General features: G+C 43.6%; 1 protein-coding gene and 1 non-coding gene across 6 annotated transcripts in view; both read right to left on the bottom strand.

The window, feature by feature from the left end:
- Carmil1 (capping protein regulator and myosin 1 linker 1) overlaps nucleotides 1–13,835 on the bottom strand; it is a 280,263-nt gene that overhangs the window by 110,732 nt on the left and 155,696 nt on the right. For all 5 annotated transcript variants that reach the window (XM_087896478.1, XM_087896477.1, XM_087896479.1 and 2 more), the window contains exon 11: nucleotides 12,733–12,827. In XM_087896478.1, coding sequence (XP_087752604.1) covers nucleotides 12,733–12,827 — 95 coding nt within the window. The remainder of the gene's footprint in view (nucleotides 1–12,732; nucleotides 12,828–13,835) is intronic.
- On the bottom strand, nucleotides 3,374–3,481 carry LOC125396343 (U6 spliceosomal RNA). The gene has a single exon (XR_007230788.2). It is a non-coding gene; the product is annotated as a U6 spliceosomal RNA (small nuclear RNA).

A 13,835-nucleotide genomic window follows, 5' to 3' on the forward strand; every position in this document is an offset into this window, starting at 1 on the left:
ATCAGAACAAAATTCTTTCTGCTAAACATTAGCATTAAACCTAAATTTTGCTGTGTTTTGGTTGATTTTGCTTATTTTAACTTTCTTCTTTCAGGAGACACAGTTTTGAAACATTTAATAACAAACATGTATATGTGTCAGAAACACATTGGACAACATTTTAATCTGTGAATGCCCACACTCAAAGGTAGAAACGGACCATTTGTTTTAGGTATAAATGAAGTGTGTGCTTTACACAATCCAACATACCCGCATGTCTGTTTACTCATTACCTATAAACACATTTTTAAAAAAGAAGGTACCCAAAAAGGAATAAATAACATAGCAAAATTATCTTTGGAACTACAAGAGAGCAACCCAAAGCAGCAACAAACTCCTAAGTTTCAAATACATGCAAATTCATGCTGTGTAGTCTGAATTATTTTTGAATAGGTCTAACAGTAAGGAGAATTGAACTCTTGATCCCCCTGGCTCCATCAGTTGAGTTTTGTGATCACAGACATTTGCCATCACAGTTGTCTTTAAAAGATACTTTTTTTTTTAAATCATAGAGGATGTAGAGGTTATAATGAATTATTGTTCTGGATGGTTTGAAAACTTAAGAATAAAAAACAAACAAATACTAATGATAGCTCTTGCTAAAGTTGTTCCTGCCTCCCTTGGTAGAATACGACATCCATTAAGACATTCTCTTCAACAAAATAAAGGGACAAGAGGTCAGAGGAGAGGAAGGAAGCGGGGAGAATGGAGGAAAGAGAATAGAAGGAGAAAAAGAGGATACATACATACATACATTCATGTAGAGACACACACACACACACACACAAGAAGAGTGATGTACACCCTGAGGAAGAGAAGAGTGAGGCACTGGTGGTCAGGAGAGCTCCACAATTTCCACACAGACCCCTTTGCTCTGGCACAGTTCCAAAATAGAGCCTCAGCAAGAACAAGAATGTAGGTAGTGCCAGTCAAGAAGAAAGAAAGGAAGATGCCCTATGCTTGCTGAAGCTGGTTTCCCAACAGTGTAAGAGAAGAAAGTGATCCCAAATGAACAAGGTCATTACAGAAAGGTCAGGGGGCGTGATGAGCCTCCAGAGCTGTAAATTACAACCAAGTTTACGACGTTCAGTCTCCATTGGAGATTTTATTACTTACTAGACCTTCCTAAGATTTTTTTTAAAGTATGTGAAATAAAGATGTAGTTTCTCCTCAAAATGCAACTGTTCTAGCTTCCTCTACTTCAAAGCATTTTTATCTAATGAAAAGTAATTATAAGATGTCTCATATGCTAATGTGCTATCCATCATTATTAACTGCCATACAAAGGAAAATTAAGTTTGACATTGTAAATTTAACCCCATTAGTCACATGTGCACTTAAAAGCTTAAAACACTGTATACAGTTTTAACATTGGGCCACCCTGGTGTCACTGAGATTCACACAGTGAGAAATGGGATCAATAGGCCCTGGCTAATCTAAAGCATTATGTTAATGAGCTAACAAAATTCCCTCTGCAGGGCTCTAGCAACGTGATCCAGAGAGATAAATATAAGTCCTATTTCGTATCTGTTAGGAAGCACACAGGGACCCCTGTGGCTCCCACCACTTGCAGAGCTGACACAGGCTGATGGACGTGATTTCAGAGCAGTCTGGTTTGGAGATCTTACCTCAAAAAGAAAAACAAACAAAACACAAATACATGGAGATAGGGACACTAAAAATAACAAATCATATTAAATCGTTTAGATTTCGAGCTGAAGAGAAGCCTTATAGTGCTTTTCTAGAGGACAAGGATCAGCTCCTAGCACAGAGCTGTCTACACGTCCAGTTCCAAGGGATCAGATGCCCTCTTCTGGCCTCCATAGGCACCAGGGATGCACATGGTGCCCAGACACACATGCAAGTCAAACACCCATATTCATAAAATAAAATTTAAACCAAAAAAAAATTTTAGATTTTGGCCAATTCCTGTTGGAAAGTGGGGGAAAAACTAAAAAGAGTTAATAAGCAAAATACAATAAACTGTTTCTATTTTTTTCAAATAAATGAAAGTCAGGTGTGATGGCTCATACCTGAAAGCCAGGCACTCACATGACTAAAGCAGGAAGATAGTCATGAGTTTGGTAGCAGACCGGACCATGTAGTGAGTCCAAGGGAAGCCTGGGCTATAAGGACATAGGGCAGCAGGCCTACAGGAAACAGGCTAAAGAACTACAAGGGTTACAGGGCTACCAGGCAACTGGGCTAAAGGTCAAAAGGGCTACAGTGGTGACAGGGCTACCTGGGACACAGGGACACAGGGAAACAAGGTTACAGGGCTACAGGAAAAACAGGGCAACAGGCAAATGGGGCCACTGGGCAACCACAGGGCCAGGGGATTATAGGGCCCTGTAGAAAGACAGAAAGACAGGCAGAAAATACAGCTTCTGAGGGAGGAAGAGAAGAAGAGGAAAAAGAAAACAGATTAAGAAGAAAGAATTTGCGAATTAAGGGATATTGATGAGTGGAGAGGAAATAGACTCAACCTATCTACCTTTTATATGCTCTGAAATTCCAACCCATGACCTCTAAAAAATATTGTATTGTTTTACTCTATTTAACAATAAGGATATTAAATGTGGATAAAACAGTTAATCAAGGAAAGCACTGTTTTATATCTGCCACAGAGAAACTTGACATTTGAAGCGTTAGAGGGATTTCAGAAAATCCTTTGACACATAATGGAACAAACTAACTGTTCAAACAGCACAGAACTGCTTAATTCTACGTCTGAAGGGAACCTGTATAACCAGATTCAAAACCCACCACGCACACAGTTCATTGATCCACTGACCAATGGTGAGGCAGGAAATCACAGGAGGGAGTCTGTACACACGGTCAATTCTATCCTTGTCCTAGACACACAAAGGCGCAGCAGTTTCCTCACCCTTAAGGCATGAGCAAGAATATCTATGCTGCATCTTCACTGGGCCATGTCTGTCATCAAGTAGAGTCGGAAAGACTCTACCCGTTTCCTAGTGCGAGGTGACATAACTCTGCCACAAGTTGGGAGGAGGGGAGGTGGCAGAGGCAACTTCAGAAACCTGATACATATCAAAAGACGGATAATAAAAAGCCACCAAAGATGTAAACAACAATCCCAAGAGCTATTTCAAATCAGAGCCACCAATGACGGTCGGAATAGGCATGTCGGGTCAACAATTGCAAAATAAACAGCATTAGGTGGGAATCTAAATCTCGTTTAAGTAAAATAATCAAACTTGGAATAAAATGAAGGGAGGAAGTAAAGATAGATGAAGCTTACCAAGTCGCCATCGTAGGAACTGGTGGGTACCTCATTCCTGCAAGGCTGAGGTAGGAGGAGTTAAGAGTTGAAAGCCATCCTGGGTTACAGACTGAGACAGTCTCCCTTGGGCAGGGGCCATGCTAATCTTCTCTGTTATCATTCCAATTTTAGTATACGTGCTGCCGAAGCGAGCACAGACTGAGACAGTCACAAAAAACCCAAAGGAATGCCATGATAAAACCCATTACTTTTATGCTAGACTAAACTTTTTATTAAAAACAGAAAATTATTAATGAAGTTTGCCGGGAAGAGCAGACTCTCACACTCAGGGAAGAAGATGAAGTGAGCGGGGAATTCACTAGTGTCAGAAAATTGCAGATCTACAGTCAGCATCACAAAGGTGACAAACGACACTGGGTTCTCATACCCCATCAGTGTGCAGCCCATTGTGGAACAGTAAATGAAGTCTGGTGAGAAGGAGGGGTAATGGCTAGCTAGTGTTTGGTCAACGTGATACCATCTAGGGTCATTTGGGAAGAGGGGAACCTCAGTTGAGAAACTGTCCCCCTCCAGATTGGCATGCAGGCAAATGCATGGCACATTTTCTTAATTGGTTATTGATAAGTGAGAACCCAGCCCATTGTGGGTAGTGCCACTTCTGGGTCAGTGGTCCTGGGGTACCATAAGAAAGCAGGCTGGGCAAGCCTTGGAAAGTGAACCAGGAAGTAGCTTGGCTCCATGGTTTCTACTTCAGTTCTTCCCCCAGATATGTACTTTGAGTGCCTACCCTGACTCTGAAAACTGTTGCTTTCATCTGTAATTTTACTTATGCAATAGCGGCTATGATATCTACCCCATACCATGCATTTTCATGTAATGTGTACATGTAATCTCATGATTACATCTCAATTTTATGGGCACACATATTTGTGGATGCTCTGGAAGATGACTTCATATTTATCTGTATAATTTTAATGAATAGAAACATACTAAAATATGCTTCATAACTAGATATATCATTCCTGTGGACTGTAAAACACTTAGAGGTCTGTTCTCTATCCTTGGCTTACTGACGAGGCAAATTAGTCAGACAAAGTGTCCTCGCAGAACTTTCACAGAGCAGAATTGCAGGTATCTGGCCTTGTAGGAGCTAAGCGATTCGGAAGATTTAAGGTGAACTTGGGTGATATTGCAGGTGTCTGACCTTGTTATATCATAGTCCTTTAAGAGATCAATTGCAACCTATGTTGCCCTAAGCTTCCTTCACCAGCACCTCATTGTTCTGACTCAAAACAGCAATTAGTACTTTGTGCCAGGTTTTGATGTAAGATTTTAGACTCAGTGGACTGTTTTTGTTCAGGTCCTGAGAGTCAGGTATTAATAAGAAAAGGCTGTAAGCTGACTAACCATGACCAGATATTGCTAGCAAGATTTGCATTGGCATAAATCTTGGTCTATTGATACAAATTTTAGGTCAATTTTGTTATATGTATATTTCTGGTCTTGATTAAGGTATTGCATTTGTGCAGCTCATTTAAAAATATAATATATAATTAAGAAATATTGGTTAATAGACAGTCATCTATAATAGTCAAGTATGTAATCATGTTAGTTGGGTTTTCTAGATACATAGAGATATATTTCAGTTAGATAGCTATTCTTCAAATCTTTCAGAGACCTTCAGAATACAGCATTTAAAATGTCCTAAGAGCTTAAGACTTTTCATGACAGTGAGTCACATATGCTCCTGAAGTAGTTAAGAGGATGATGGTCATCAAAGAGGCTCCTTCTCAGTTTGTTAGTCATTTGGGAAGAAAGCTGCTCTTGCCTGAACTGCTTGAGGAACTGGACATGCAGGACCCACAGAGAAATGACTGCTGAACTTGCCTAAAGGTGACATAGTCCTTCTGGATTCCTGCTTCATGAAAGAGTCTGCCAGATATTCTACAGGAAACAGAAGAAAGCAACTGATAGACTTTGCCATCATAAGGCAGAACAGGTCTTCAGATTTCCTGTTTCATGGAAAAGTCTGCTGGATACTATGGGCCTGTAGGCTGAAGATTGGATGCCCCCATGTTACAGAAGAACTTTGGGTGACTGTTCAGGTAGCAAAATGTCTCTGTCAATTCTAGAGTTTTGAAAGTTGCCTACAATGTACTTTCTGTTAACTTAGGTAATATTATATCCTTCTGGGGTCTTTGATGGAGTTGAAGAGTAGATAGTTGCAATTATATTTTTCCTTAGTTATGATAAATGATAAAGTAGAAATAAATATTGTAACTGTAATTCTTGCTTGATACCAGTCTTGTTATATGTAATTTACCATGTTAAAGTTAAAACCTTCCTTTTTATTGAAACAGAAAAGGGGAAATGGTGTGGGAAGTCCTTCTGTTTATGTGTTGCTTTTATTGGTTAACGAATAAATCTGCTTTGACCATTGGCTTAGCAGGATAGGGAAAGGCAGGAGTTCCAAGCAGATAGAGGAGGAGAGAGTAGGCAGAGTCTGGGAGAAGCCATGTAGACGCCACTGGGGACATGATAAGCTACAGTCACACGGCAATACACAGATTAATAGAAATGGGTTAATTTAAGATATAAGAGTAAGCCAGAAATATGCTTAAGCTATTCGCCAAACAGTATTGCAAATAATATAGTTTCTGAGTGATTATTTCAGGGCTGGGCAGCCAGAATGAGTAAGCAGCCTCTGCCAACAAGATAGTATTAATCACACTTAAGAAATGTAAAATAGTACAGGTATTGCTTGTTCCTTAGATCTTTCACTGGTTTAATTTCTTCCCTTTGTAACTTTTGTAGCTGCCCCTTTAAGAGATAAGCGGAACTTTTACAACTTCCAGCTGTTGTCACTCACCAATTAAACTGACCAAGCCTTTGCCTTGTAACTTTTTTTACTACTAATGAGTTGCTAATGAATGCATGTATGTATATATATGTATATACACATATAAACTATGTGTGTGTGTGTGTGTGTGTGTGTGTGTGTGTGTGTGTGTGTGTGTATGTGTGTGCGCGTGCTCAGGAATTTGTAATGACAGAAGAAAAAAGAGAGTGAAGAATGTAGGAGTATAGGAAATGAAGAAGAAAAATGGAACTGGAACAAAAAAATTGAAACAGAGTTAGAAAAACATTTAGAACTATAAAATTGGAACAGAGAATTGAAACAAAGGAGAACTAGATGCTACAGAGGTAAAATTAGAGTCAGCAGAAGAATACATGACTCAGACAGCATGTGTGTGAGTTCACCCTGTAATCCCTCTGATAAGAAATTTTCTACGTTCCCTTGGCTAAGCTACAGCATCTGACCTGAACCCTGGGAGATAGTCTTGAGAGCTGGACTCACAAGCTATCAATCGTAAACTATCCATAGTCCAAGGACATTTTCCCTGACCTGAACCCCTTATTCATCCTGGGTTTTCCATGGGGCCTCTGTGCATCTCCTCATTTCTGATAAAGTGAATGGACTGGCTCAGCCTGCATGGCCAGACCTAAGGTCAAAAGCAAATAGGGCAGTCCATAGGCCTGCTGGTTACCAGGACAATGACCACCAACTATCAGGACTGCTCCAGGTATCCACCCCCTTAGATTCAGCAGACTCCTGGCTTGCACTGTACATCAGTGGCAGCTAATCAGTGCCTCCCCACAGGCAACACCCAGCTGCTGGGAGGATCCCCTAGATGGGAAAACAAGCTCTATTGGGGAGGGGGGAACGAATGTATACAGCAGGCACAGGGAAGAAAGCTGTCAACACCAAGTCAAGAGTAATCACTTTCACTTGCATAGCTCCTATTTCCTTATCCATCAATTGACTCTCTGCCTCTGACGCTGTGGCCATCAGGAACCACAGTACATCTGGTTCCTACACATATCTTGCACCCTAAGTATTTTGAAAACAATAGATTCACAATGCTCACTGTTAGCCTGCAGGAGACCCTGGCTAGCTCATTAGGGAAGCAGCTGGGTGGGACAGTCCCACCCCTAGAGATCTTCCTCTATACTGGGGGTGCAGGGGCAATCATCTATGCCTTTCTCTGTTTTCTGTTTCTTTGCCCCTGTGGTGAACTGCTGGTCACACCTTAGGGCTTCCTAAGATTTCCCAGAACCACATCTGATCTTCTGTCAATCTTGTCTCTGTGGTTTCCAGCTAACATCTGCTTCCAAGTGACTAGGAGGGGCCCCTCTGCTTGCCTTTCTGCTCACAATTGCCAGGGAACTTGGTCCACATGCTTGTTTACTTAAGTCTACCAAAGTAACTCCTACTTCAGAGAGATATGGTAATGTATACTTTAGGGCTCAGAAATGTCACCAGAGCGCCATCGCTGCCTCATTGCCCTTCATGAATTAACTTCTTCTGATGAACACAGTCCTGTCTAGCTCTTATACACCAGCCATCACACCACCTACACCACACCCAATTTCCTCGCCATTGCCTGCCCTCCTCTCTTGTCCTACACAGTCTCTGATGACTGTGGGACTCTGATGATGGCCAAGCGTCTCTAACAGCTCCTATGAGCCAGTCTCTCATGGGTGGTTTCCCTTTGAATAGCCTTTGTCTACTGGAGGACTGTGTGGTGAGATTATTCAATTCCCCTGCTACTGTAGCACTTACACTGACACCATCAGTCTCAAATCGTCAGCCTCATAAGAAGGCTGGAGATTTCCACGGTTTGTTAAAGGTTTTTTTTCTCAATTGAAGCCGTTTAGGTACTATGTATTTCCCAATTACCAGTCTCTCACACTAGGCCACTGTTAAGCTCCGTAGATGCATTAGAAGCATGGACTTTTTCATTTTGTGTATCAAAGAGAGCCTTTAGGAGTGTCATCCATCACTTCCAACTCACTTTCTTCCTCTTCACTAGCCAACTTCCTTCATGGCTTCCACAGTTTTAGATCCCCAAAGGAGCTCGTGAAAGCTCACCTAACCTGTCCTCTCTTCTCCTTTCAGTTCATAGCCATAAGAAGCTGCAAGTCAACACCTCCATCTCCTTGCCTCTTTTATTGAATTTATCCATCAAATCAGAACCCAACTTGGGTGTGGGGGATGGTGCTGGAGGCCTAGCCTCTTCCCATTGTAATTCTTCCTTCATATAAATAAATTCCCTCTGGAGAGCCAACTCTGCCTTAGATGGGTCTCTCCATATATATAGCAAGAGCTGCATAACTCCACAGGAGTTGGATGGGACTTTTGCTCCTTAGTGATGCTCTTTGAGCCTGCAATGTTTACATTAGATCCTCAACTCTTCTCAGGGCACCTCCATACTCCGCTTGGTAGGGTCTACTAATCAAGTAGGCGGGCCACTTGACATCGGAGAAGACTGCCGCTCTGGGACACCTCCACACCCTGCTCCTTCTGATGGCTCAGGCTTAAATACAGGTCTTCCTCCCCATAGCAAGAGCAATGCTACTGTAACTACAATAGAAGGCACCTCATTTTATAACACACAGAGAGAGGGCCATACTGGGGTTCCCTGCCTCTCATCCACCCCTGATATTCCACCCTCAGCCTCAGTTCTTCATTTACAGCAGAGACAGCACACTGTTCTTCTTCCCCGGTCTTGGGGGTCTCTTCCCCGTAGTCAGGGTTGCTGCCGTGCCTATAGAACGGCATCTGATGCATTCACTCAGACACTCTTTCCCTCTGCTCACTAAGTCACATTTTCTGTCTCCTCTCCACATGCCCCTGATAATCTGAAGGCTCCAGACTTGTCCTTCAGACTCTGGTATGACAAGCAGCCCATGCTGTAAATAACCAGGGTTTGCTCTATCAATATTCACATCACAAAACCAACAGTCACAGTTTCTGTCTGGGAGCTGCCAAGTAGGTTGCATGGTATTGAATTTGGTGCTTAAATATTTCAGAATTCTGGTCTAATAACACACTGGAGGCAGAGAGGATCGCTGGCCCAGGCTCTCTCTTCGATGTCACAGACCCTGCTCTTTGACCACCCCCAAGCTTCTGATTGTTTTAAAATATAAATCATTGCCATTGAAAAGCTCAGAACGCCTGCCATGTTGGCACATGCTATAATTCCAGCACTTAGGAGGGAAAGGCAGGGCAAACAGGAGTTCATAGACAACATGAGTTGCCTAAGTTACAACTGTCTCAAAACTAAATACATAGGAAAAGAAGAAAGAAACAAAAGCTATTATTTTCTACATTGAAATTTCAATAAATGTTTTACTCATAGCAAAATTTCCTATGATATTTCTACCTGTGATTTTAAGAGATACCAAGCATATTTTGATAATTAGCCTGAATAAAAGGAATCAGTGAAAAGCATTCATTCCATTTCAGCTGTGAAGCAGAGGTACCTTAGCAGCACCATCACCCGAGCATTCAGGAGGCTTGCTCCAAATTTGCAGCCAGGCTGGGCTACATGGTGAGGCTCTGTCTATATACACACACCTCTTCCCCTCACTCCTCTCTCTCCCAAAAGAAAAAGATAATGAAAATTGTTTCTAGAGGATCAACCCCAAGAGTGAAGTAGGTGAGTATTGACAGCCACCCAAGGCAGTGGCAGACACAGCAATGAATGAATGAACCTGAAGGAGAAATGGGCAAGTCTCAGTCCGCGAGAATATTTAAGGTGTCCAGACTGGAAAGGATGTGGGCAGAATACACTGGAGATCTGGTGAGCAAGTAGCGGAGGAATATTCACAATGATCCATAACAACCGTGTCTGTACAGATATAGCCAATGCAGGGGGATGAAAGCAGCATACAGTAGTGTCTCTGAGGCCGGAAGGTAGAGGGATAAGCATTTTGTTGAGCATAGATACACTCACTCACTCACTCACACACAATAACCCTCTATAAACTTCACCATGACTTTTAAGTGAAATTCTTAAAAGCAAATAACAGAATGAAGTTAATTTCAATCAAACTCCACATTAGAAAGTATTTATTGCATATGAAAAGTCTTGCATTAGAGGCTGTGTGTCTAAAGGACGGATAGGAGGAGCAGCCATGGAGAGGGAGACAGGCAGAGGGTGCTCCATGGGCACAACTGCCCATGCTCAGTCAGAGCACGAGCAGAATCCAGTGGTTAAATAACGGCTGCTGGGGCTCCAAGGTGAGGACCTGAGAGAAGAAACAGTACCTGAGGGAACAAGTTGTCTGAGAGTACATGAAGGTCACAGGACAGGAGATGAAGAAAGATCCCAGGACTCAGCCTCCTCCTCCCAGTCCCACGGCACTGATTTGATCTCCTAAGTCTAGCTCCTTTCTGAGGTTCAACCACACTGATGCTGGGACAAATGTACCATATTCTATGTATCCACTGATGATTACTGGGCTGTTTCCACGTGTGTGTGTGTGTGTGTGTGTGTGTGTGTGTGTGTGTGTGCACATATGCTACTCCTATCAACCTGTGCTCGCCACAGTCTTCCTGCAAACAGTCTCATTTCTTTTGACGATCAGGAGCAGCATTGCTGGGTTCTTTGGAACGTTTGTGTTTAGCTGGCTGCATCCTTTTCCATTCCCACCAGCAATGGCAGCATTTTCCTTTCCTTACACCCGCTCAAATACATTTGTTTTTATTGCAGTCAGTTGACTGGCTGTGAACTAGAACCGCTAGAACCACCTTGGGCTTTTAATTTACATTTCCCTCCGACTAGAAGTGTCCTGCTAGCCTGCCTGTCTTCTGGAGTTCACCACCTTAGGGACCTGACTGTTTCCCTCTACTGATCCAACCCTGTCAGTAGCTAAAGACAGCCAGATCCCCCATCTTACAAACAAACCCGACACAGCCGCCCTGACTAGAGGAGGCGCTGTGTGCAACTTCCACTCGGCCACATTCACACTCTCACACCTCTAGCCGAGCCAGTAGAGAAAAGAGCTGCATCTCCTACAGACATGACGACGCCCCGGAGAACCCTGCACTCCAGCCCGTGTGCTTAATTTCAGCCTGGCCTCGTGCTTAGGTTGCTGGTCATGTGACCCAGTTTTGGATTCGGCCTCCACCTTCCTTCACACTCCCTACTTCGGATGACGGAAGTCACCCCTGAGGTTCCCATGTGAATGCTACCAGGGGATCGCTTACCACACGCAACAGCATAGAAAAGGCAGAGCTGCCTCGGCGCCCTCAGCTCAGCTGAATAATTAATCTTCATCAAATACCTAACACTGAAAGATGAAAGGCCCTATTCAACCAGGCTGGAAAACATTTCCAACTGCAAAGGAAAACAAAATGTTCCCTCCGGAGACAGCGATTCCTTCCCCAACCCCATCTGTCAGCGTTTGCTGACCAAGGTGGAGAATTCAGCCCCAGCTGCCCTTCCTGTGGCAAAGGCAGGCACTGCCTTCGCTGCTCGTGAATGCTTTCCTTGGATGTCCTGTGTTTTACAGTGGTGGGATAGATCCCAGTGCTTCACACATGCCAGGCAAGCACCCTGCCATACCCCAGCCCCAGAAGCAAACATGTTTTATGAACCTCTCTCCTCACAAATCCTCACAGTAATTACATGTTCAAACCTTATAAAGTATTAAAAGATTATGTGTGATAGGCACAAATTTAAACTGATCATCAAGATTCTGGCCCCCTCTTAAATGCTTCCTGTAGAGCAAGACAGACAGGTGACTGACTGTAAGAGGGGGTTCACCACTTGACTTCCTTTTTTCTAACTTTTTTTTGAGACACGGTTTTTCGGTGTAGCCCTGGCTGTCCCGGAACTAGCTCTTATAGACCATGCTGGTCTTGAACTCACAGAGATCTGCCTGCCTTTGCCTCCCGAGTGCTAGGATTAAAGGCTTGCGCCACCACTGCCCATCCTTACCACGTGACTATTAAATCGGGAGATAAGGGTTTGTATCAATGCACATTTCTGTACTTCTGAGGCAGAGACATGAAAAGTACAAATCTGAGATCAGACTACACTACACAGCAAAAGTCTTGTCTCAAAAAAATAATAAAGACCCCAGAGGGTATGTGTTGAGTGGGTCACTCTATCAGACAGGTATGTGAAGGAAGCAAAAGCTTCTGAGGCCGGTTCTAGCTGGTCCCTAACACCACAAACTGCCCTGTGAGAGGGAAGACACAAACAAGCAGCCTATTAGATCTGGGAGTGGTGTCCACAGGGATTGAGCAAGGGCACAGGGACCCTGAGCCCTGCAGCCCCAAGGGAAGTTACTCTGCCGCTGACCAGTGATGAGGAGGACCCAGGGTGAGCAAGGGCGGGACTCCACCTGGGTATGGGGAGAATTCCTGGTAGGTGTGGGAAGGACTCTGGTTGAATGTGGAGCGTTCCAGGTGCATGCCAGGAAGACTCTCAATGTATGAGTGAGGGCCAGTGTGGAGAGGCCTCCAGGTTTGTGTGGACGACTCTTGGTGTGGCAAGGGCTCCAGGTGAATAATCTGAAGTTGGTACTACTCCCCAGCCCGGTAAAGCTGGATGCCAGTGTCCTGCACCTCTGGCATCGGTGATAATATGTACCTCGGTCCTCCAGCGGGTTCCCGGCGAGGTTGATCATGTGAAGGCCTGAGTTAGGATTGTGTGCTAGAGCACTGGCCAATTTCTGTGCAAAATCTCTGCAAGGAGACAAAGTGGCATGAGTAATGAACAAAATGCAAATTGCTCAAATAAGACATTTCAGGTTTAAAACGGAATAAAACCGAAAGAAACTCTCCCTTGCGGTTTTCCATACAGAGCAACGAGGACAGCTCAGGGACAGATAGAGCTAGGGACAGAACACTTGCCTACACGGGGAAAGTGCTAGGTTCAACTGCCACTCTGTGGGTGGAACACAGGGAGAACAGACGCAGACATAATATTCAATTCATTTTGATTTGACAAAACCTCACACAAAAGAACAGAGAAAAAGCATCATTGCCCTTCGGGTTACCTATGAAACCCCCCGCCCCAAGGATCATTTTGTCCCCATGTAATGGTCCAACTTAGGAAGGTTGTGGAATTCTTATGAGGTGGGCTCTCACTGGAGTAAGTGGATCACCGGGAACCAGCCTTGTGGTTTTGAAGCCAGACCACACTTCCTGTGGGCTGTTTGCGTCCTGAGTACAGACAAATATGACCAGCTACCTCAGGTTCCTGCCACTACTCCTTCTCTGTATGAAGAACTGGATTCTTAACCACTGTGCCAAAAGACCCCCCCATACCACCCCACCCTAATCTCCTCACCCTCCACTCCATCCACCAGCTGTCGGAGGCTTGGTATTACACCCAGCTGGAGATACGCTGCTGAATGCTGCTAACAGTATAGCTGACCCCTTCCTGTTTTTTAAAAATTCCACAGCAAACCTGTTTTCTTGAAAATTCTAGTAGGCTCTTCACTGTATCTTACTTCTTATTTCCTGTAATACTCACAGATGCAAAACTGATTTGCTTTAATTATTGAGTTAAAGGCCATCATTACTAGCACCCAATTTTATACAAAAAGAAAAATCACTGTTTTAGCTATATTTTAACCTGAAATAGTACACTAAGTGCTGGGGTGACAAAATATCTGCCTTGCTCATTAATAACAATAAAGCCTTTGTTCTAACAGATTCTGCCTCGTGCTCTTCAGAATAAAACTCGGG

This window comes from Myodes glareolus, chromosome 14 (genome assembly GCF_982192425.1).
Source record: "Myodes glareolus chromosome 14, mMyoGla1.1, whole genome shotgun sequence".
Taxonomy (NCBI): domain Eukaryota; kingdom Metazoa; phylum Chordata; class Mammalia; order Rodentia; family Cricetidae; genus Myodes; species Myodes glareolus.